At 41.4% G+C, this 25,802-nt stretch overlaps 1 protein-coding gene across 3 annotated transcripts in view; it reads right to left on the bottom strand.

Moving 5' to 3' along the window:
- Positions 1–25,802, bottom strand: part of VPS13D (vacuolar protein sorting 13 homolog D) — a 1,255,097-nt gene that overhangs the window by 920,248 nt on the left and 309,047 nt on the right. For all 3 annotated transcript variants that reach the window (XM_053690423.1, XM_053690422.1, XM_053690424.1), the window contains 2 exons: positions 23,776–24,035; positions 7,040–7,173 (listed from right to left, as the gene is read on the bottom strand). In XM_053690423.1, coding sequence (XP_053546398.1) covers positions 7,040–7,173; positions 23,776–24,035 — 394 coding nt within the window. The remainder of the gene's footprint in view (positions 1–7,039; positions 7,174–23,775; positions 24,036–25,802) is intronic.

Raw genomic sequence — 25,802 nt, 5'->3', positions numbered from 1 at the left:
ATTTGCGGGGGACCCCGCATGCTATTCCCATTTTCTGAAGTTACCCCACTCCTCAGAATGTCGAGAACAGCCAGTGGATCTTAGTTACGCCTGCTAAGATCATAGAAAACGCAGGCAGATTCTTCTTCCAAATACTGCCTGAGATAGAAAAACAGCACACTCCGGTGCCATTTAAAATAACAAACTTTTGATTGAAGAATAATTAAGTAAAAACTCCAACTCCTCCCGCGACCTCCTTCTTTGTTGAGGGTTGCAAGAGAATGACTGGGTATGACATGTGAGGGGAGGAGCTATATAGCAGCTCTGCTTGGGTGATCCTCTTGCAACTTCCTGTTGGGAAGGAGAATATATCCCATAAGTAATGGATGACCCGTGGACTGAACACACTTAACAAGAGAAATGAGCAAAGAAGACCAAGTCACAGCCTTCAAATCTGTTCAACAGAGGCCTCCCTAGTGGAATGAGCTGTAATTCTCTCAGGAGGCTGCTGTCCAGCAGTCTCATAAGTCATACAAATAATACTTCTCAACCAGAGAGAAAGAGAAGTGGCCGTAGATTTCTGGCCTTTACGTTTACCAGAAAAGCAAACAATCAGGGCAGAAGACTGACGAAAGTCCTTCGTAGCCTGCAGACAGAATTTAAGAGCCCGCACAACATCCAGGTTGTGCAACAAACATTCTTGATGAGAAGAAGGATTAGGACAGAGAGAAGGAACAAGAATTTCTTGATTAATATTTCTGTCCGAAACAACCTTAAGAAGAAAACTAAACTTGGTACGGAGAACTGTCTTATCTGCATGAAATATGAGATAAGGAGAACAACACTGCAAAGTGGAAAGTTCAGAAACCATCAGAGAAGAAGAAATAGCAACAAGAAACATAACTTTTCAAGATAATAACTTAATATCTATGGAATGCATAGGTTCAAACGGAGCCTGTTGTAAAACTTTAAGAACCAAATTAAGACTCCAAGGTAGAGCAACTGATTTAAACACAGGCCTGATTCTGACCAGAGCCTGACAAAAGGATTGGACATCCGCCAGACGATTGTGCAACAGAAAAGATAAAGCAGAAATCTGACCTTTAAGGGTACTGACAGATAACCCCTTCTCAAGGCCTTCCTGGAGAAAAGACAGGATCCTTGGGATCCTAACCTTACTCCAAGAATATCCTTTAGACTCACACCAATAAAGACATTTACGCCATATCTTATGGTAAATCTTTCTCAATGACCGACTCAGAAAATCCCCGCTTGGCTAAAATCAAGCGTTCAATCTCCAAGCAGACAGCTTTAGAGAAACTTGGTGTGATATACCTTTAAGGTATATCCCCTCCCTTAATTTTACATCCTATTTAAGGGAGTTCATTACACCTGTATCTTGCCTGAAAATTGAAGCACATCGTTGTTGTAAGCTAAGCACTTCTAAACAAAGTTCTTTTTCTCAGGTCATACTTTTGTCTCTGTGGGACTTTATAGATTTTGTCTATCAAGCAACGGTAATCCTAACAATCCTATTTTTATTTATTGTTGCTAAAATCCTTTTGTACTATTTTGAAAGCATTTGTCAGCAAGCTACTTTCCGCTCCCCTTTCCGGATTACGCCTCCAGGCAGTAGCAGGACGGATCTACTTTTTCGGTGTTCCGGAACCAAGCCACACTCACACCGGACTCTACCAGTCACGCAACAAACCCCAGCAGCTCTCACACATTCAGGACAGGTACCGTACGTACGTACTTGAAACTGTTATATTTATTATTGCTGCCTTAGCGCTCTGAACTCTTGGTATCGTGACTAGACTGTCATATGTTTTCGGCATTTACTTGTTTATCTTTAATCTGAACCGCAACAGGTTTTCACTCTCTGCATAAACTTATACTTTGCACGCCACAAGCAATACTGTATATACCCTAAGCTTAATTTTTGATGAGGACATACTACATCATTTATTGAAACTCAAGGATATACAAAAGTATGAATGTGGGTTTGATTGGAACTTGTACATATTTTATTATGACCGTTAGTGTGAGTGTGTGAAGACATCTGTTACTAAGTTATTGGATAATCATTTACAAATTGGAGTTAAGTTCTTTTTATCTATTGTGATTGAGAAAAGGTTCAACAGCTTTGACTAAATATTAACTCATAATAAGCTGGACTTTTTGTTTAAGGCTCATTGCCTGAACTATATAAGACTCATTAACCAATACCCCACAAGGGTTAATTCTACTCGAAAGTGTAATTGCAATCTTGTTGAGGACTTGTAAATAATAATCCTCACACTTTGTTATCTTCTTTATTAAGAGTCTCACTGTATATTACCCAGGCATCATAAGCTATTGTTGTTTGGGTGATACTTACATAGAGCAACATCCTCAATTTAGTAAACTCAGGTTGAGTGGTTCTCACACTTGGTTTGGATGACGGAAGGGCCCCTGAAGAAGAAGGTCCTTCCTCATCGGAAGTCTCCACGGAGGTAGAGATAACATTTCTACTAGATCTGCATACCAGATCCTGAGAGGCCACGCAGGAGCTATAAGAATCACCAATGCTCTCTCCTGCTTGATCCGAGCGATGACTCGTGGAAGGAGAGCAAACCAAGGAAATAGATATGCCAACATGAAGTTCCAAGGAACTGCCAGAGCATCTATCAGAAAAGCTTGAGGGTCTCTCGACCTCGAGCCGTATTTTGGGAGCTTGGAGTGCTGACGAGACGCCATCAAATCCAATTCCAGTAATCCCCATTTGGTTGTTAACCTGCAGAACACTTCCGGATGGAGTTCCCACTCCCCGGGATGGAAAATCTGTCTGCTCAGGAAATCCGCTTCCCAGTTGTCCATTCCTGGAATGTGGATGGCAGACAGCAATTGTGAACTTCCGCCCACTGGATGATCCATGCCACCTCCTTCATGGCTAAGGAACTCCAAGTTCCCCCTTGGTGGTTGATGTAGGCCACTGAGGTTATGTTGTCCATCTGGAACCTGATAGACCGGGCTAGGGCCAGCTGAGGCCAGGCCATCAAGGCATTGAAGATCACTTTCAACTCCAGAATGTTTATGGGGAGAGCAGATTCCTCCTGAGACCAAAGTCCCTGCGCCTTCAACGAGTCCCAGACTGCTCCCCAACCCAACAGGCTGGCATCCGTGGTCACAATTACCCAAGAGGGACTCTGAAAACACGTCCCTTGGGACAGATGTTTTTGCGACAGCTACCACCGTAGGGAGTCCCTTGTTGATTGATCCAGAACTATTCTCTGAGATAGATCTAAATAATCCCCGATCCACTGAGTGAGCATGAATAGCTGCAGAGGTCTCAAATGGAATCGAGCAAATGGAACTATGTCCATGGAAGCCACCATCAACCCGATTACCTCCATGCATTGGGCCACTGATGGTCGGACTTCCGACTGTAAGGACAGGCAAGCGGACATAATCTTGTTTCTTCTGACCTCCGTCTACAGAGTCTTTGTGTGAGATTCTGCTACTTGCAAAGATGGCGCCTGAACTAGAATGTCATCCAGATAAGGCGCCACTGCAAATCCCTGAGACCGAATTACCGCCAAAAGACCTCCCAGGACCTTTGCGAAAATTCTGGGAGCTGTGGCGAGGCCAAATGGCAGCGCTACAAATTGGAAATGTTTGTCTAGATAGACAAACATCAGATATTTGTGATGGTCCCTGTGAATGGGAATGTGCAGGTAAGCATCCTTCAGGTCTATGGTTGTCATGAATTGAAACTCTTGTATTAGGGGCAGAATGGAGTGGATAGTCTCTATCTTGAAGGACGGCACTCTGAGGAATTTGTTTAGTAATTTTAAATCTATATTGGGCCTGAAAGTTCCCTCTTTTTTGGGAACCACAAACAGGTTTGAATAAAACCCGAGACCCTGTTCCTGACTTGGAACAGGCACTATCACTCCCAAGAGGAAAAGGTCTTGAACACATTTCAAGAACGCCTCTCTTTTTATCTGATCTACAGATAATCTTGAGAGGTGAAATCTGCCCCTGGGAGGAAAAGTCTTGAATTGAACTCTAACTTGTACTTCTGGGAAACTATGTCCCCTGCTCACGGGTCTGGAACATCTCGTTCCCAAGCTTGCGTGAACTGAGAAAGTCTGCCCCCACTTGATCCGATCCTGGATCGGGGGGCAAACTCTTCATGCTGACTTGGAATCAGCCGCGGGTTTCTTGGATTGCTTCCCCTTGTTCCAAGACTGTCCGGGCTTCCAAGAGGGCTTGGATTGTTCCTGCTTGGTAGAGGCAGGGGAAGACTTACCTTTGAAGTTACGAAAGGAATGAAAATTATTCTGACGTCCCTTTGATTTATTCTCTCTGTCTTGAGGCAGAAAATATCCTTTACCACCCGTGATATCGGAGATAATCTCCACCAGAGCTGGACCGAACAAGGTCTTTCCCTTGTAGGGTATAGCCAAAAGCTTAGATTTAGAAGAAACGTCTGCAGACCAAGACTTAAGCCATAGTGCCCTATGCGCTAAAATTGCAAAACCAGATATTTTAGCTCCCAACTTAATGACCTGCAAGGCAGAGTCCGTTATAAAGGAGTTGGCTAACTTGAGAGTCTTAATCCTATCTTGAATCTCCTCCAAGGGAGTTTCAGCTTGCAGACTCAGCCAAAGTGTCAAACCAATAGGCTGCCGCACTGGTTACTGTATCAATGCACACCACTGGTTGCCATTGTAACCCCTGATGAGTATATATTTTCTTTAAAAAGGCCTCCAGCTTTTTATCCATAGGATCCTTGAAAGAGCAACTATCCTCAATAGGGATAGTCGTTCTCTTAGCCAAAGTGGAAATCGCCCTTCCACCTTAGGAACCGCCTGCCACAACTCCTTGATGGAGTCTGAGACCAGGAACATTTTCCTAAAGACAGGAGAGGGGGGAAAAGGTATTCCTGGCCTCTTCAATTCCTGGGAAATAATCTCTGTCACGGTCTGGCACTGGGGACACCTCCCCAGGAGAGGGAACATCAAAGTATCTATTTAATTTACTCGCCTTTTTAGGGTTGACAACGATAGGCGTATTGGAGTCGCCCAAGGTAGCTAAAACCTCCTTAAGTAAGACACAGAGGTGCTCAAGCTTGAATCTGAAGAAAACCACTTCAGCATCAGAAGCAGGAATTACACTATCCGAATCTGAGAGTTCTCCCTCAGAGGCTACCGAAGTATCCTCCTCTGCCAAATTATGGGAAAGAGCAACCTGGTTAGCCTAAGACGGATCAGAAACCTTACTGTCTGACTCAAAATACTTCCTCTTACGCCTCCCTTGCAGCATAGGGATGGCCGCTAGCGCCTCATGTCTGAGGAGACATGAGCCGCAATTTCAGCTTTTAACAATACTACATCAGGAAATAGTGAGGAACCGCAGGGCACTGTGTGAGATGATGGCACAGTTTGGGACACTTGTGGGGAAGGCTGTGGCATAGTCTGGACAGCATCCACGTGGCTCAGACTCAAACAATTTATCTTTATACAATAAAGTTCTTTCCACACAAGGACTACAGAAAGGCAAGGGTGGTTCAACTTGGGCTTTCAAACAAAGTTTGCATTCCCCAACAGATATAGGCTCTAAGTCCATATTGCACAGAAGGAAAAAACACAAACACAAAAAAAAAAAAAAAAAGAAAATATTTTAGCTGCAAAAACGGAGCTGTCTCTTTAAGACTGCAGTTTATATAGAATAAAAAAGTGCCCTTAAGAAGAGGAAATATCTATTTAATTTACCCGCTTCCCCAAAATATTTATTAACACCTCTAGACACCCCTACACCACAGCGTTACGCTGCAGTGACTACTTGACCTCTGTTAGGCTAATTTTTCCACTCCTGACAGGCAGGAGCCAACTTAAGGGGAAGACGCAGTCAGAGGATTCTGAAGAAGAAAAGGGCACCAAGAGAAAGCACCTGCAGTGTCTGGGGAAGAGGAGCCCGCCCCCTATGACGCCACCATAGTGATTACGGGCCGAGCGAGCAAAAGGGAATGGAATCCATAACAGCAAATGCATAAATCCTCTTAAACTGAGCCACCAATAAAACCTAACTGTTTGAGAAAGTGAAACACTAAGAAAACAGTCCTCTCTTATCCACATAGGTCCCCACAGTGCCCTGACAGCTTGTTAAAATCATCGTCTCAGGAAGATATATGTCCCAGTATAAGGTGCATAAGGGTTAACCATCTTGAGTGCCAGGTTCTCTAATAAGAATAAATGACACTTACCTGCACCTTCTGTCCAACAGGGAGAATGAAATGATGAAAAGAGTAAGCCTACTCTGGCATACAGTAGAAGGGCAGCAAATTTGTTAGGAAAAAGCAGTGAGGTTTTTAGCTGCTTCAAAGCTACAACAACCCTCCTGAAGAGACTAACGTGGAGTACAGCTAAACCCAGCATGTCAGGGAAGATCAGAGCAAATCTGCTCAGGCTTCAAAAATAATAAACTCTTGATAGAAGAATCTTGTACAGACACCTAAAACTTCACCTCCGCCTTGCACTTAAGGCAAAGAGAATGACTGGGGGTTGTGGGAAGGGAGGAGATACTTAACAGCTTTGCTGTGGTGCTCTTTGCCTCCCCCTGCTGGCCAGGAGTGATATTCCCAACAGTAATTAACGATCCGTGGACTTACCGTGTCTTAAGAAAGAAACCTGTTTTTTCTGTTGTGTAGCTGCCACCTGGATTCCTTAATTTCTCTGGGTAGCGCCTGCTGATTAGTGGCTTAATAGCCACCAATCAGCAAGCACTACCCAGGTCTGAACCAAAAATGAGCAGGCTCCTAATCTTACGTTCCTGCTTTTTCAAATAAAGATAGCAAGAAAACAAATACATTTTTTATAAAAGAAGTAAATTGGAAAGTTGCTTAAAATTGAATGCTCTATCTGAATCATAAAAGAAAAAAATTAGGTTTTGTGTCCCTTAAATTATTATACAGCAGCCCTTCAAGTTGCATGTTATAAATGGCAAAAAATATATTTCGTAATAATAGTAAAACAGTAGCCATTACTCTTCCTGTGCCTAATTTTTTTTAGCTCACCTCAACGCCAGATAAACTACCAGAAAAAGGCCGATCCACCAGCTTAGGTTTGTATGTGAGAACAGTTGTTCCTTTGAGAATTATAGCATTGGTATCAAAGCAGGACATGTCTTCAACAACCACAAACTCTGTTCCTGAAATAAAATAAAAAAAGTGAATTGGTTATCATCCACTACACAAAATAAGAACAATATTGCCTATGAAAGAATAGAATATATGTGACCATATGTCAATACCCAAAATTCTTTAAGTAAATGCATCAAATATGTTCATGAAGAATCGTTATCTTTTATTTGAACTAAAAGCTGAAAAACCCACTGGATTAGGTAGTTTCTTGTAATTTGACATATAGGAAATCTAAAGAAAGAGCAATCAACATCTTAATGGGACAGTAAACACCAAAAATGTTATTGTTTAAATATATATAAAATCCCTTTATTACCCATTCCCCAGTTTTGCATAACCAACATGGTTATATTAATACACTTTTTACCTCTGCGATTACCTTGTATCTAAACCTCTGCAGACTGCCTCCTTATCTCAGATCTTTTGACAGACTTGCATTTTAGCCAATCAGTGCCCTCACATAATTAACTCCACGTTCGTGAGCACAATGTTATCTATATGCCACACATGAACTAACACCCGCTAGCTGTGAAAAAGCCTTCCAGGGCTTAGAAATTTGATAAGCCTACATGGGTTTATCTTTCAACTAAGAATACCAAGAGAACTAAGCAATTTGATGATAAAAGTAAATTGGAAAGTTGTTTAAAATGACATGCCCTATCTGAATATTTTGAACTTTACTGTCCCTTTAAGGAAGTGTATTTTATGTTCATAACTACCAAAGTACAAATGCAAAGTCACATTCTCCAAGGAAATATATATTATTCTTCAAACTGTTGATTGCTGCTCTTTTTTATATATGCATTAACCTTTTTATGCTGAACCTATGTCTGTTATGTGTTCCTGCATATGAACATCAGTTATAGAGATTCTTCTATTAGACATCTACACAAGTAAACAATGGCCTATAAGACAAACATTGCAATATCGAAAATGTAATTTGTTTGTTGGTACCCAGGGACAAAGGAAAAACCTGCATTAAAGGAAAAAAACAGAATTTATGCTTACCTGATAAATTACTTTCTCTTGTGGTGTATCCAGTCCACGGCTTCATCCTTTACTTGTGGGATATTCTCATTCCCTACAGGAAGTGGCAACGAGAGCACACAGCAGAGCTGTCCATATAGCTCCCCCTCTAGCTCCGCCCCCCCAGTCATTCGACCGAAGGTTAGGAGAAAAAGGAGAAACCATAGGGTGCAGTGGTGACTGTAGTTTAAACAAAAAATTATTTACCTGACTTAATAGCCAGGGCGGGCAGTGGACTAGATACACCGCAAGAGAAAGTAATTTATCAGGTAAGCATAAATTCTGTTTTTTCTTGCAAGGTGTATCCAGTCCACGGCTTCATCCTTTACTTGTGGGATACAAATACCAAAGCTTTAGGACACGGATGAAGGGAGGGAACAAGACAGGTACCTTAAACGGAAAGGCACCACTGCTTGCAAAACCTTTCTCCCAAAAATAGCCTCCGAAGAAGCAAAAGTATCGAATTTATAAAATTTGGCAAAAGTATGCAGTGAGGACCAAGTCGCTGCCTTACAAATCTGTTCAACAGAAGCCTCATTCTTGAAAGCCCATGTGGAAGCCACAGCTCTCGTAGAATGAGCGGTAATTCGTTCAGGAGGCTGCTGGCCAGCAGTCTCATAAGCCAACCTGATGATGCTTTTCAGCCAGAAGGAAAGAGAGGTAGCAGTCGCTTTCTGACCTCTCCTCTTACCAGAATAAATGACAAATAAAGATGATGTTTGTCTGAAGTCTTTAGTTGCTTGTAAATAGAATTTTGAAGCACGAACCACATCAAGATTGTGTAGCAGGTGTTCCTTCTTTGAAGATGGATTAGGACACAGAGAAGGAACTATTATTTCCTGGTTAATATTTTTGTTAGAAACAACCTTAGGAAGAAAACCAGGTTTGGTACGCAAAACAACCTTATCTGCGTGAAACACCAGGTAAGGTGAATCACACTGTAAAGCAGACAATTCTGAAACTCTTCGAGCAGAAGATATAGCTACCAAAAACAGAACTTTCCAAGATAATAACTTAATATCTATGGAATGTAAAGGTTCAAACGGAACCCCTTGAAGAACTGAAAGAACTAGATTTAGACTCCATGGCTGAGCCACAGGTTTATAAACAGGCTTGATTCTGACTAGAGCCTGAGCAAACGCTTGAACGTCTGGTACCTCTGCCAGACGCTTGTGTAAGAGAATAGACAGAGCAGATATCTGTCCCTTTAAGGAACTAGCTGACAATCCTTTCTCCAATCCTTCTTGGAGAAAAGACAATATTCTGGGAATCCTAATCTTACTCCATGAGTAACCCTTGGATTCACACCAAAAAAGATATTTTCGCCATATCTTATGATCGATTTTCCTAGTGACAGGCTTTCTAGCATGAATCAGAGTATCCATAACTGACTCAGAGAAACCACGCTTTGATAGAATTAAGCGTTCAATCTCCAAGCAGTCAGACGCAGAGAAACTAGATTTGGATGCTTGAATGGACCCTGTATTAGAAGATCCTGCCTCATTGGCAGTGTCCATGGTGGAACAGATGACATGTCCACTAGGTCTGCATACCAAGTCCTGCGTGGCCACGCAGGCGCTATCAGAATCACTGAAGCCTTCTCCTGCTTGATTCTGGCAACCAGACGAGGGAGAAGAGGAAACGGTGGAAAGACATAAGCCAGATTGAAGGACCAAGACGCTGCTAGAGCATCTATCAATACCGCCTTGGGGTGCCTGGACCTGGATCCGTAGAGAGGAAGTTTGGTGTTCTGACGGAACGCCATCAGATCCAATTCTGGAGTGTCCCATAGCTGAGTCAGCTGAGCAAAAACCTCAAGGGTGGAGTTCCCACTCCCCCGGGTGAAAAGTCTGACGACTTAGAAAATCCGCCTCCCAGTTGTCCACTCCTGGGATGTGAATTCCTGAGAGATGGCAGGTGTGATCCTCCGCCCACCTGATTATTTTGGTGACTTCCTTCATTGCTAGGGAACTCTTCGTTCCCCCCTGATGATTGATGTAAGCTACAGTCGTGATGTTGTCCGACTGAAATCTGATGAATTTGGCCGCAGCTAGTTGAGGCCATGCCTGAAGCGCATTGAATATCGCTCTCAGTTCCAAATTGTTGATCGGGAGAATAGATTCTTCCCGAGACCATAAACCCTGAGCTTTCAGGGAGTCCCAGACTGCACCCCAGCCTAACAGACTGGCATCGGTCGTTACAATGATCCACTCTGGTCTGCGGAAACATGTTCCCTGAGACAGATGATCCTGAGACAACCACCAGAGAAAAGAGTCTCTGGTCCCCTGGTCCAACTGTATTTGAGGAGACAAGTCTGCGTAATCCCCATTCCACTGTTTGAGCATGCACAGTTGCATTGGTCTGAGATGTATTCGAGCAAAAGGGACTATGTCCATTGCCGCTACCATTAATCCGATTGCCTCCATGCACTGAGCTACAGATGGCTGAGGAATGGAATGAAGTACTCGGCAAGTAGTTAAAAGCTTTAACTTTCTGACCTCCGTCAGAAATATCTTCATTTCTACCGAATCTATTAGTGTTCCCAGGAAGGGAACCCTTGTGAACGGTACAGAGAACTCTTTTCGATGTTCACCTTCCACCCGTGAGACCTTAGAAAGGCCAGTACAATCTCCATGTGAGCCTTGGCTCTGGGAAAAGAAGACGCCTGAATTAGGATGTCATCTAGGTAAGGCGCTACTGCTATGCCCTGCGGTCTTAGCACCGCCAGAAGGGAACCTAGCACCTTTGTGAAAATTCTGGGAGCAGTGGCCAAACCGAAAGAGCCACAAACTGGTAATGCTTGTCCAGAAAAGCGAACCTGAGAAACTGGTGATGATCTTTGTGGATAGGGATATGTAGGTATGCATCCTTTAAATCCACGGTAGTCATATATTGACCTTCCTGGATCACTGGTAAGATTGTTCGAATAGTCTCCATCTTGAATGATGGGACTCTGAGGAATTTGTTTCGAATTTTTAGATCCAGGATTGGTCTGAAAGTTCCCTCTTTTTTGGGGACCACAAACAGGTTTGAGTAAAAGCCCATTCCTTGTTCTGCAATTGGAACTGGACATATCACTCCCATCGTGAGTAGATCTTCTACACAGCGTAAGAACGCCTCTCTCTTTGTCTGGTCTGTAGACAGACGAGAAATGTGGAACCTTCCCCTTCGAGGGGAGTCCTTGAATTCTAGAAGATATCCCTGGGTAACAATCTCTACTGCCCAGGGATCGTGAACATCTCTTGCCCAAGCCTGAGCGAAGAGAGAGAGTCTGCCCCTTACCAGATCCGGTCCCGGATTGGGGGCTACCCCTTCATGCTGTCTTAGTAGCAGCTGCAGGCTTCTTGGCCTGTTTACCCTTGTTCCAGCCCTGTAAAGGCTTCCAGGTTGCCTTGGGCTGTGAAGCGTTACCCTCTTGCTTTGCAACTGTAGAGGCTGAAACGGGACCGCTCCTGAAGTTACGAAAGGAACGAAAATTAGCTTTGTTTTTAGCCCTAAAGGGCCTATCCTGAGGGAGAGTATGGCCCTTTCCCCCAGTGATTTCTGAAATAATCTCTTTCAATTCTGGCCCGAAAAGGGTTTTGCCCTTGAAAGGGATATTTAGTAATTTGGATTTTGACGACACATCGGCCGACCATGACTTGAGCCAAAGTGCCCTGCGCGCCATAATGGCGAAACCTGAAATTTTTGCCGCTAACTTAGCCAATTGCAAAGCGGCATCTGTGATAAAAGAATTAGCAAGATTTAGAGCTTTAATTCTATCCATGACTTCGTCATATGATGACTCCCTCTGGAGCGACTCCTCCAGCGCCTCAAACCAAAAAGCCGCTGCAGTAGTTACAGGAATAATGCAGGCAATGGGTTGGAGAAGGAAACCTTGTTGAACAAAAATTTTCTTTAGTAAACCTTCTAACTTTTTATCCATAGGATCTTTAAAAGCACAACTGTCTTCAATTGGAATAGTTGTGCGCTTAGCCAGTGTAGAAACTGCCCCCTCTACCTTAGGGACCGTCTGCCACGAGTCCCGCCTGGGGTCAGTTATGGGGAACATTTTCTTAAAAATAGGGGGGGGGGAACAAAAGGGACACCTGGTCTCTCCCACTCCCTAGAAACAATGTCTGCTACCCTTTTAGGGATCGGAAACGCATCAGTGTATACCGGGACTTCTAGGTATTTGTCCATCTTACACAATTTCTCTGGAACCACCATAGGGTCACAATCATCCAGAGTGGATAAAACCTCCCTAAGCAATACGCGGAGGTGTTCCAATTTAAATTTAAACGCTAGTGAATCTGATTCTGCCCGCTGAGAAACCTTTCCTGAGTCGGAAATTTTTCCTTCAGACATCAAATCCCTCACCCCCACTTCAGAGTGTTGTGAGGGTACATCAGATAAACCTCCCAAAGCTTCTGACTGCTCATAATCTGTTCTTAAAACAGAGCTATCACGCTTTGTAGGAAATACTGGCAGTTTGGATAGAAATGCTGCAAGGGAATTATCCATGACTGTCGCTAGTTGTTGTAATGTAATAGGGGCCAACGCACTAGAGGTACTAGGCATTGCTTACGCGGGCGTAACTGGTGGCGACACATGGGGAGAGGAAGGCGGACTATCCTCGTTACCTTCAGTCAAAGAATCATCTAGGGCTACATTTTTAAGTGACACAATATGATCTTTAAAGTGTATAGACACATTAGTGCACTTGGAACACAATTTTAGAGGGGGTTCCACCATGGCTTCTGAACACATAGCGCAAGCCCTTTCCTTAGTGTCAGACATGTTTAACAGACTAGTATTATACACAAGCAGGCTTGGAAACACTTTATTCAAATAAAAATTACAATTTGAAAAAAACGTTACTGTGCCTTTAAGAAATAAAAAGCGCACACAATTTTACAAAACCGTGAAAAATGAACCAATCTTTTTGAAATTTTCACCATATGAGCCTAAGGCTTTGATATGATTGCACAACAATTTTCAGCCCGATTAACCCCTTAATGCCCAAACCGGAGCAGCCTAAAGCCGACAACCGGATAACAAACTACAGCACCTTGCCACAGCTTACTGCTGTGGCCCTACCTGCCCTTAGGGATTAGTTTTGGGGAAAACAAGCTTCTTTGAAGTCCTCAACAGTCTCTGGACCCTCCACGTGAAGCAGCATGAACTGTCTGTTAATAATAACTGTGCAACTGAGGCGCAAAATTAGGCCCCCTCCCCCTCCACTCCGGAGTTGTGGGGCCTTCAAAATCACAATTAGGTGACTAAACATATGCCATGTGGAAAATAACCCCATAATAAACACACAAAAGTGCTTAAAAAGTGTCTACAACGAGTATTTTCTCAAATAATAATCGATTGCCCTGTAACAGTGTCAACCAGCCTATTGAGCCCTGTTAAGTAAGCCTTCAATTCTATACTGAGTCTCAGAACATATCTTACCTTCCCCACATGGGGATTCTTGTCAGTCTTCTAGAATTAACTGAATCTTGCCTTGAAAAATATGACTGAACATACCTTATTGCAGTTAAGCCTGCAAACTGTTCCCCCCAACTGAAGTTTTCTGGTACTCCTCAGTCCTGTGTGGGAACAGCAGTGGATTTTAGTTACAACATGCTAAAATCATTTTCCTCTCAGCAGAATTCTTCATCACATTTCTGCTATAGAGTAAATAGTACAAACTGGTACCATTTAAAAATAACTACAAATCTAACACCACATTCACTTTACACTCCCTTAGAGAGGCCCTGCTGCCAGAGCCGGCAAAGAGAATGACTGGGGGGCGGAGCTAGAGGGGGAGCTATATGGACAGCTCTGCTGTGTGCTCTCTTTGCCACTTCCTGTAGGGAATGAGAATATCCCACAAGTAAAGGATAAAGCCGTGGACTGGATACACCTTGCAAGAGAAAACAAAACTTCCACTTATAGATGACTTGATTTCATCATGCTCAAAATGATATTCAGTACAAGTGAAATAATCAGCTGATCAGTAACACCATGGTTACTAAACTGTTCTTAGCCATCAGCTGATTATTTCACATGTGCACTGGTATAGCTATAATGAAAACCTGCCCTATTGGGGTAAATTGAGGACCGCGGTTGAGAAAAAATGAGCTAAAAGGTAGGTAAGTAAAAATTTTGCATATGAGAAAAGAAAACTTCTTGCTTAGGTCAAAAGTAGTGTACAAAACTATATGAAAACTGAAATAACAATTTTATTCAAGTATACATTAAAAACAAAAAGTCCAAAAGTCCAACAATAAAAGTAATTAGATATATATGCACATATAATAAAAAGTAGTCATAAATAGTGCAAAAATAATAGTTCCACATGTTTAAAAAAAGGTGTATCAAAAAAGTTTGAAAAAATTATCTAATTATCTAATTTAATTATATCTAATTACTTTTGTTATAGACTTTTTGTTTATAAATATATATTTGAATACAATTTTTATTTAAGTTTTGATATAACCTTGTATACATTTTAGCCTTATAAGCGCTCCCTCTATATATATTTATAATACTTTTTGTAAGTTTAATCCCCTTCCTGGACTTTTTAACCTTTTTTCTCGATATCTAAATTGGTGCTTCAATAATGTCTTCTGACCTAAGCAAGGAGCTGTTTGGAAAGGATCAAATAGTGATCAGGAAGTGTGAGGGTAAGCCCTACACTACAGCAAATATTAACTTTACAGCTAACTGCTTAACCCCTTCACTGCCAGTAATTTCAGAAGTGGGGTGTGCAGCTACAATTAGCGGCCTTCTAAATGCCAAAAAAACAGTGGCAAAGCCATGTATTATGTCTGCTGTTCCTGAACAAAGGGAATCCCAGAGAAACTTTTACAACCATTTGTCTTATGACTGCATAAGTTGTTCTACTGTTTAAATGGAGTGATAGCAAAACTGCTAGAAATTATCTGGCACTTTGGGAAAGTTTTTCTCTGAAATTCCCAGTAGCAAAGGGGTTTAAAAACTTTCAAATTTACTTCTATTATAAAATTTGAGTTATTCTCTTTGTTGAAGGAGCAGCAATGCACCACTGGAAGCTAGCTCAACACATCTGCTGAGTCAATGACAAAAGGCTTATGCATATAGCCACCAATCAGCAACTAGCTCCCAGTAGTGCATTGCTGCTCTGGCCATGGACAGAGAAGGCTGAAGTAAGGATCCAGACACAATAGTAAAGAATAAAGGGCTAAATAAACCAAAAACATAAATTACGCTTACCAGATAATTTCCTTTCCTTCTGTACAGGAAGAGTCCACAGCTGCATTCATTACTTGTGGGAAATACTGAACATGGCCAGCAGGAGGAGGCAAAGACACCACAGCCAAAGGCTTAAATACCTCCCCCACTGCCCTCATCCCCCAGTCATTCTGCAGAGGGAACAAGAAACAGTAGGAGAAGTATCAGGGTGAAAAAGGTGCCACAAGAAAAAAATTAAATTTAGAGCCGTCCATCGGAGAACACGGACGGTAGCTGTGGACTCCCTGTACAGAAGGAAAGGAAATCATCTGGTAAGCATAATTTATGTTTTCCGTCTTAATACAGGGATAGTCCACAGCTGCATTCCTTACTTGTGGGAAATTATACCCAAGCTCCACTGGACACTGAATGCTAACGGGAGGGTAAAAAAAAGAGAGGCGGCACCTAATCTGAGGGCACCACAGCCTGCAAAAACCTTTCTCCTGAAGGATGCTTCAGCAGAAGCAAAAACATCAAACTTGTAAAATTTGGAAAAAGTATGTAAGGAGGACCAGGTAGCGGCCTTACAAATCTGATCCATAGAGGTCTCATTTTTGAAGGCCCATAAGGAAGCCACTGCTCTCGTAGAAAGAGCCGTAATCCCCTGAGGAGGCTTAAGACCCGCTGAATCATATGCTAAGCGGATGATACTCCTCACCCAAAAAGATAAGAAAGTTGAAGAGGCCCTCTGACCCCCTACGCTTCCTAGAAAAGATAAACAGAGAAGAAGTTTGTCTAAATTCCTTCGTAGCCTGAAGATAGAGCTTCAAGGCATGAACCACATCCAGATTATGCAGTAAACGTTGCTTAGATGAAGAAGGATTTAGGACATAAGAAAGGAACCACAATTTCTTGATTGATGTTGCGGTTTGATACAACTTAGGAAGAAATCCTAACTTGGTTTGCAGAACAGCCTTATCAGCGTGGAACCCCAAATAAGGAGGGTCGCATTGCAAGGCAGCAATCTCAGAGACTGGTAGAAAAAGAAACTTCCAAGAACCGTCCATAACAAACAACTTAATGTCAACCTCATGCATAGGCTCAAACGGAGCCCGTTGCAAAACTTTAAGAACAAGATTTAAACTCCAAGGAGGAGCATTAGATCTAAACACCGGCCTGATACTAGTCAGAACCTTAACAAAAGACTGTACATCGGAAGTTCAGTGAGCCTCTTGTGCAGTAAACACAGACAGGGCCAAAATTCGTCCCTTCAAGGAACTAGCTGAGAGGCCCTTGTCCAGTCTGGAGGGCAAGATATGTTGAAGCTAGCTTCCAACTTCTCTGGTCTGTTAGAAATGTTCTCATGTCTATGGAATCTATTATCAAGCAAGTCTGCCCACTACACGATCCAAAATAAGACCGGAGGACGATCCTTCAGGCGGACTTAGTCTCGGCGGGCTTTTTGCTCTGCTTGGATCTATTCCAGGACTTGGTTTGCTCTGGCTTAGCGGAGGCCTCGAACGCTGGGCTTTTATTAGAACTAAAGGAACGAAAATACGAACTTTGTTCCATAGATTTGTTCTCCTTATTTTACGGTATGAAGGCATCCTTGACCCCTGACACCGTGGAGATAGTCAAACAAACTATTTCCCTTAAAGGAGAGGGAAAGAAACTAGACTTAGAAGTTATATCTGTCAGAGTGCCTTACGGGCCTGAAAAGAAAACCTGAAGTCTTAGCCATAGGCTAATTAATCTGCGTAATAACAGCACGGATAAAAGAATTAGTAATCCAGAAGGCTGTAATTCTTTCCTGAAAAATGTCAAGGGAACAATCCACCTCGATCATTTTCACGAAGGAGACGCACCAAAAGGTAGCAGCTCCAGCAACAGCGGCGACAAGCACCACCAGTAAAGCAAATATCCCATAGGCTGAAACATCCTCTTTAACAGAGTTTCCATTCTTATATCCGGCGGCTCTATGAACAACAAACTAACCTCACACAGGCTAGTATTACATGTGGCAAGCGTAAAAATAGTGCCAACCAAGTAGGGATGGGAAAAAGAAAACCCATCCGAGAGCCCGGAACCGGGATCCTTAAAAGGCAGATGATGGGAAGAGGAATCTAATCCTGTCCCACTCGTCCTTAATAATGATTGCCATCAAATTTAGGGCCCAGAGGTTCGTCTGGCAGCTCAGCCTTTGGAACCTCTAATGTAGTCAAAACCTCCTTTAGTAGAAAGCGTAAACGTTCTGTCCTAAATCTAAAAACTGGATCCTCCACAGGCGGAAGGATTATAGGCAGCAGACTCCAACCCTGAAAGTTCATACTCTGATGTTTCAGAGAGAACCTCATCCTCTAATAACAAATCAGATATATCCGACAAATTACATGATGCCACCTGGGGCAAGAGTGCAAGATTTAACCTTTCGCTTGTGCTTAGCAGTGGGAGGGAAAGCACTAATGGCCACAGACACCGCCGTATGAAACTGCGCAGTAACGTCTGGTGAAAAAAAGGCCCCCTTCAGATGGAGGATTAGCAGTGCAATGGGAAGCTGCATGTGTATAAAAAGATGCATGTAGGGTGTGCACCTCACTGGACGAAGACTCCTTAGAGGTGGGCAGCTCAGTGGTATCAAACATGCCAACTTTATTTGATATAATCCCCTTATCAAGGCATATGGAACATAATTGAGAGGGTGGATATTCCAGAACTCCCCCACAATATAAACAGGCATTACTCTTTGAAAAAGAGGGAGAACCATCTAATGATTTAGAATCCTCCATAGCCTAAGTACGATATGCGGAGGACTACAGAAAAAACAAACTTTATTTTAAATAATAAAACGGCACCTTTATACCCCCAATGGCTGGGGCACTCACTACCTCCTATGACCCAAACAGAACAGAGATAAAACTTCTCTCTGGTAGTAACTCGGTCAAGAGAAAGGAAATGGAAGCCTCGACCATACCGGTCACATGGTGGGCAATGCAGGACCGTCCCTGCTATGAGAAAAAATGTGCCAAGCTTTTAAGCTGCGCAACATTCAAAGTGAAAGTGAAACCTGTATGTTCCATCTCAGCCTATGAGCCCATAAACATCTTACACATAAAGCAGCATAAAATCAAATAAAGCATATATGATTAAACCCAACTGTTCATAACCCCCCTCAGGAGATATTAACCCTTGATTCCATATAGATAAAAGGAGCCACACTGTGACCCTGACTTTTAGCGTTTGCAATGTGTGTAAAAATGTAAACGATCTTACCGGAATTCATGCTGTGGAACAGAAACACAGCCTCTCAAGTGTGACAGTCTTGTAGCGTAGCTCCTGACATCGACTTGAGTGAGAAAAAGCAGGCAGTGAAACTCGTCAACACTGATTGCTAAGGAGCTATTAATCTGAGTCTGGATGGGTTCACAGAATAGACTCACTGAGAGGCTGACAAGACTACTTAAAGTGAAGGTAAACTTTAATGAATGAAAGCCCGTTTTAAAAAAATACTATTAAAAACAGGGGCACTTTCATTCATCAAAGTTTAGAAAGCAGCCGTTTTGATTAAAAATTTACCTTTATTTTTTTTCGCAGCCAGAGCAGCTTCCCCCACCCGGAGATCCTCTCTTCACACATCATCAATGACTAATCCAGCTTCCTCCAATCAAGGCTTTCTCCCCAGGGTAGTCATTGCCTGAGGCCATGCTGTGATTGGAGGAAGCTGGATTATTTATTGATGACGTGTGAAGAGAGGATCTCCGGGTGGGGGAAGATGCTCTGGGTGTGAAAAAAAGCAAAGGTAAGTTTTTAACCAAACGGCTGCTTTCTAAACTTTGATGAATGAAAGTGCCCCTGTTTTTAATAGTATTTTTAAAAAACAGGCTTTCATTCATCAATGTTTACCTTCACTTTAAAACTCCAGTCCCATCTCAAGTGAAGATCCCCTTCCTAAGGAACTACTCTGAAATCTTCTGACACTTCTCCGCCAACCTCCTGTGATGAAAGGCAAAGAATGACTGGGGGATAAGGGGAGAGGGGGAGGTATTTAAGCCTTTGGCTGGGGTGTCTTTGCCTCCTCCTGGTGGCCAGGTTCAGTATTTCCCACAAGTAAGGAATGCAGCTGTGGACTCTCCCTGTATTGAGAAGGAAATGCATTTTACCAATATACATTCATGCAGTAAATCCCTAAGAGACATGAGCCAAATGATTATGCCACACACATAGAGAGGAATGGCTAATGAATAAAATAATTAGTATACAATCTTGGAACTTGCTCCGGGTTCCTTAAAGAAAACCAAAATATGTATTTCATGATTTAGGTAGCACATACAATTTTAAACAACTTTCCAGTTTACTTCTTTTATCAAATTTGCTTTATTCTCTTGGTATCATTTGATGAAGGAGCAACGCACTACTGGTTTCGAACTGAACACATGGGTAAGACCAATTACAATAGGTATATATATGTAGCCACCATTCAGCAGCTAGAACCTAGGTTCTTTGCTGCTCCTGAGCTTACTTAGATAAACCTTCCAGCAAAGGATAACAGAAGAAAGCAAATTTAAAGGGACATGAAACCCATTTTTTTTTTCATGATTCAGATAGAGAATACAATTTTAAACAACTTTCTAATTTACTCCTATTATTTAATTTGCTTCATTCTCTTGGTATAATTTGCTGAAGGAGCAGCAATGCACTAATGGTTTCTAACTGAACACATGGGTGAGCCAATCACAATCGATATATATATGCAGCCACCAATCAACAGCTAGAACCTAGGTTCTCTGCTGCAAGTGAGCTGGCCTAGATAAACATTTCAGCAAAGGATAACAAGAGAAGGAAGCAAATTAAATAATAGAAGTAAATTGGAAAGTTGTATAAAATTGTATGCTCTGCCTAAATCATGAATGTCTAATTATGACTGTACTGCCCCTTTAACTCCTACAGCTTCCACTAGAGGCTCCCCTAATTGTTAGTGAATGTCCACACAAGAAGAGAATACTGGAAAAGGTATCCTCTTTCTTCCAGTTAGGAAGAATTGCAAGTAATGTCACTTGCATTCTACAGATTATACACAGCAGCTGGGGAACTGGTGGGAAAATATCAATATATATATATATATATATATATATATATATATATATATATATATATATATATATCTATATATATATATATATATATCAACATTGTCTGAAGTCATAGAGGCCTACTTATCAAGCCGTCAACTAAGCTGCATTCGCCGGCACCAATACTCTCGCCTAACATCGCGGCCGCGGACCTGAATACGCTCTCCTTATTTTTTTAAAAAGCTGTCAAAAAGCCACGCACCAAGTACGGGGCAATGAGCAGCGGACTGTTGTTAACTAACGGTCATCGATCTCGCTGCTATTCAGCTTTTTCCCAGCTTTATTTATATCCGGTCACTAAACGCTGCCACTATACTAAAATGTTTAAGTCCTATCCCGCCGCTCCCGGAGCCCACCACAACTAAATAAATGTATTAACCCCTATCCTGCTGCTCCCGGAGCCCACCACAACTAAATAAAAGCTATTAACCCCTATCCTGCCGCTCCCGGAGCTCACCACAACTCTAATAAAGTTATTAACCCCTATCCCTCCGCTCCCGGAGCCCACCGCAACTCTAATAAAGTTATTAACCCCATCCCTCCGCTCCTGGAGCCCACTGCAACTCTAATAAAGTTATTAACCCCTATCCCTCCGCTCCCGGGGCCCACCACAACTAAATAAATTTATTAACCCCTAAACCATTCCCCTCCCACATCACTACCACTTACTAAACCTATTAACCCCTAAACCGCCAGCCCCCCACATCGCCATAAACTAAATTCAGCTATTAACCCCTAAACCTAACAACCCGCTAACATTCCATTAAATATTAACTCATCCTTATCTTATAATAAATTTAAACTTACCTCTAGAATTAAAATAAACTATATTAAACTATTAATTAACCTACCCTAACTATTATACTAAATTACATTAAACTATATTAAACTATTAATTAACCTACCCTAACTATTATACTAAAACTACATTAAACTAACAATTAAATTAACTATATTATATTTTTAAAAACCTAAACCTACTCAAATTATTTAAATCTACAATAAAGAATTACTAAGTTACCAAAAAATAACAACTAACTTACACAAAATAAAAAAGAAATGATCAAATATTTAAACAAATTACACCTTATCTAATAGCACTATGAAAATAAAAAAGCCCCCCCCCCCAAAAAAAAAATAAAGAAAAACTTAGCCTACAATAAACTACCAATGGCCCTTAAAAAGGCCTTTTGCGGGGCATTGCCCCAAAGAAATAAGCTCTTTTCCCTGTAAAATAAAATACAAACACCCCCCACAGTAAAACCCACCACCCACACAACTAAACCCTGAAAAGGGCATTTGTATGGGCATTGCCCTTAAAAGGGCATTTAGCTCTTTTTCCGCCCAAAGTCCCTAAGCTAAAATTAAAACCCACCCAATAAACCTTTAAAAAAAAACTAACACTAACCCCCAAAGATCCACTTACAGTTTTTGAAGACCCGACATCCATCCTCAATGAAGCGGCAGAAGTCCTTAGCGAAGCTGGCAGAAGTCTTCATCCAGACGGCATCTTCTATCTTCATCCATCTGGCGCGGAGCAGCTCCATCTTCAAGACATCCGGCGTGGAGCATCCTCTTCTTCCGACGTCTTCTCAACAATGAAGTTTCCTTTAAATGACGTCCAAGATGGCGTCTCAGATTCAGAGTGACTGATAGAATTCTACCAGCCATTAGGAATTAAGGTGGGAAAAATCCTATTGGCTGTTGCAATCAGCCAATAGGATTGAGCTTTCATCCTATTGGCTGATCCAATCAGCCAATAGGATTGAGCTCGCATTCTATTGGCTGATTGGATCAGCCAATAGGATGAAAGCTCAATCCTATTGGCTGATAGCAACAGCAAATAGGATTTTTTCTACCTTAATACCTATTGACTGATATAATTCTATCAGCCAATTGGAATCTAAGAGACGACATCTTGGATGACGTCATTTAAAGGAAACTTCATTGTTGAGAAGACGTCGGAAGAAGAGGATGCTCCGCGCTGGATGTCTTGAAGATGGAGCCGCTCCGCGCCGGGTGGATGAAGATAGAAGATGCCGGTTGGATGAAGACCTCAGCCCGCTTGGATGTAGACTTCTGCCGGTTTTGCTGAGGACGTCTGCCGCTTCGTTGAGGATGGATGTCTTCAAAAACTGTAAGTGGATCTTCGGGGGTTAGTGTTAGTTTTTCTTTAAGGGTTTATTGGGTGGGTTTTAATTTTAGTTTAGGGACTTTGGGCGGAAAAAGAGCTAAATGCCCTTTTAAGGGCAATTCCCATACAATGCAATGGGGAGCTTAGGTTTTTTAGATAGAATTTTATTTGGGAGGTTTGGTTGTGTGGGTGGTGGGTTTTACTGTTGGGGGGTGTTTGTATTTTTTTTTAAAGGTAAAAGAGCTGATTACTTTGGGGCAATGCCCTGCAAAAGGCCCTTTTAAGGGCCATTGGTAGTATATTGTAGGCTAGGTTTTTTTTATTTTGGGGGGGCTTTTTTATTTTGATAGGGCTATTAGATTAGGTGTAATTAGTTTAAATATTTGATCATTTCTTTTTTATTCTGTGTAACTTAGTGTTTTTTATTTTTTTGTAACTTAGTGTTTTTTATTTTTTGTAACTTAGTTGTTATTTTTTGTAAATTAGTTATTCTTTATTGTAGATTTAAATAACTTGATTAGGGTTAGTTTTTTAAATATGTAATATAGTTAACTTAATTTGTAGTTTAATGTAATTTAAGTAGTTAGGGTAGGTTAATTAATAGTTTAATATACAGAAATGTAATGTAATTTTAGTATAATAGTTAGGATAGCTTAATGAATAGTTTAATATAGTTTAATGTATTTTTAGGATAATAGTTAGGGTAGGTTAATTAGTAGTTTAATGTAGTTTCTTTTAATTCTAAAGGTAAGTTTAAATTTATTATAAGATAGGGATATAAAAATAAGGTGAATCAGGCTGAATTCGGAATTCCAGCGTATTTGGGGTTGACAGCTTGATAAATAGGGCTCTAATGATCTAATCATTGAAAATATCTTGGGTATGTTCATTTCATAATCTTTGCTATAGTCAATTAAGGACAGATATGAACTTGTAATAAATTTCAAGCAACCAATGTGTAGAATGTCACTTGACAAGACTAATGGGTCATTAGTCCATATGTCAATATTAATGCACTAAATTGATAGATCATTTTCTACTGAAGTACAAAATAGTGACATCCTCTGCATACTTAGACAGTCAAAATCCCAATCCTTCAATATAATATCCTGATAAAGTATAAAAAAAACTAGGGCTCTCACCGGTCACATTGATCTTAACTTCGGATTGCTTTTCAGGAGTGATTTGTACCGATGATCTTTTTGTTACAACCCCAGATTTTACAGTTTTAGGAACCACAGGTAAAACATTGCTATTCTCTGCGAGCAAGGAACCATTGGTTATTTGTTTTGTTCCACTTGGTGTTTGAAGAAACTTGTGTACAAGAACCAACCAATCAAATATCAGAAATACACGAAGATTGTTTAAAACCACAGTAAAGCAGGAACGATCTTTCGTAGATCTAAAAGAAAAAAAAAAAGAAAGAAAATCAATGTAAATGAACATGAGGATTTTATTAGCACTATTTGGGGATAAACCCCTTGAACAGCCTGGTGGTATTTGTGTTCCTAGTCTACATTTCTGTAGCAATTAAGGGTCAAATGCAAGTGAAGCTTGTGCCTTGAATAATATTAAAGAATATCAGATGAATGTCACCATTCTTTTTCTATGAAACAGGCACTCTAGCCTATGGGTTGGGAGTGGAAAAAGCACAATTTACAGAGGTATTTTAAAGCAAAAGCATTCAAGAGAAAAACTTATTATTGCAATGTTCTATTTTCTTCAATTAAATATTTTATTTGGAATTAATTCTGAGTTTAATGTTCCTTTAAGTTTGCTTTGTCATTCTACCTCATCTTTTAAATCCTTAAAACACTTGAACGGTTAAAGGGATATTGTACCCAAATTTGTTACTTTTATGATTCAGATAGAGGATGCCATTTTAAGCAACTTTCTAATTTATTCTTTTTAAAGATTTTTCTTCGTTGTTTTGGTATCTTTATTTGAACCTGCAGAGGAACAGTAGAAGAAATATCAGGGTATAAAAGGTGCCAGAAGAAAATGATAATTTAAGGGGCCGCCCATCGGAGAATATGGGCGGGGGCCGTGGACTCTCTTTGTACATAAGGAAATTAAATTATCTGGTAAGCATAATTTATGTTTTCCTTCTTAATACAAGGAGAGTCCACGGCATCATACCTTACTGTTGGGAAACTTATACCCAAGCTCTAGAGGACACTGAATGATAACGGGAGGGACAAAAGAGAGGTGAATCATAATCTGAGGGCACCAAAGCCTGCAAAACTTTTCTCCCAAAGGCTGCTTCAGCTGAAGCAAAAATATTAAACTTGTAAAATTTAGAAAAAGTGTGTAAGGTGGACCAGGTGGTCACCTTACAAATCTGCTCCATAGAGGTCTCGTTCTTAAAGGCCACTGCTCTAGTAGAATGAGCCGTAATTCTCTGAGGGGGTCTATGTCCCGCTGTCTCATAGGCTAAGCGAATAAGACTCCTCAACCAAAAAGATAAGGAAGTCGAAGAGACCTTCTGGCCCTTACGCTTCCCAGAGTATGCCACAAATAAGGAAGAAGCTTGTCTAAAATCCTTAGTAGCTTGAAGATAAAACGTACAAAGGCGAACCACGTCCAAGTTATGAAGCAAACGTTCCTTCGAAGAGGAAGGATTAGGACATAATGAAGGGACCACAATCTCTTGATTGATGTTGCGGTCTGACACGACTTTAGAGAGAAACCCTAACTTAGTACGCAGGACAGCCTTATCCGAATGGAACACCAGATAAGGAGGCTCATATTGCAAGGCTACAATCTCAGATACTCTGTGCGCCGAAACAATAGCCAGTAAAAAGAGAACTTTCCAGGACAACAACCTAATATCGATTTCATGCATAAGCTCAAACGGAGCCCGTTGCAAAACCTTAAGAACCAGATTCAGACTCCAAGGAGGAGCCGAAGATCTGAACAAAGGTCTGATTCTAATCAGAGCCTTAACAAAGGACTGAACGTCTGGAAGCTCAGAGAGCCTCTAGTGCAGTAAAACAGACAAGGCCGAAATCTGTCCCCTCAGGGAGCTGGCCAAAAGACCCTTCTCCAGACCATCTTGGAGAAACATCAGAATCCTGGCAACCTTAACTTTATGCCAAAGAAATCCACACTCTTCGCACCAGAATAAAAAGGTTCTCCACACCTTATGATAGATGAGACGAGTAACCGG

Source organism: Bombina bombina, chromosome 8 (genome assembly GCF_027579735.1).
Source record: "Bombina bombina isolate aBomBom1 chromosome 8, aBomBom1.pri, whole genome shotgun sequence".
Taxonomy (NCBI): Eukaryota; Metazoa; Chordata; class Amphibia; order Anura; family Bombinatoridae; genus Bombina; species Bombina bombina.
This window is presented reverse-complemented; position numbering and strand designations above follow the sequence as displayed.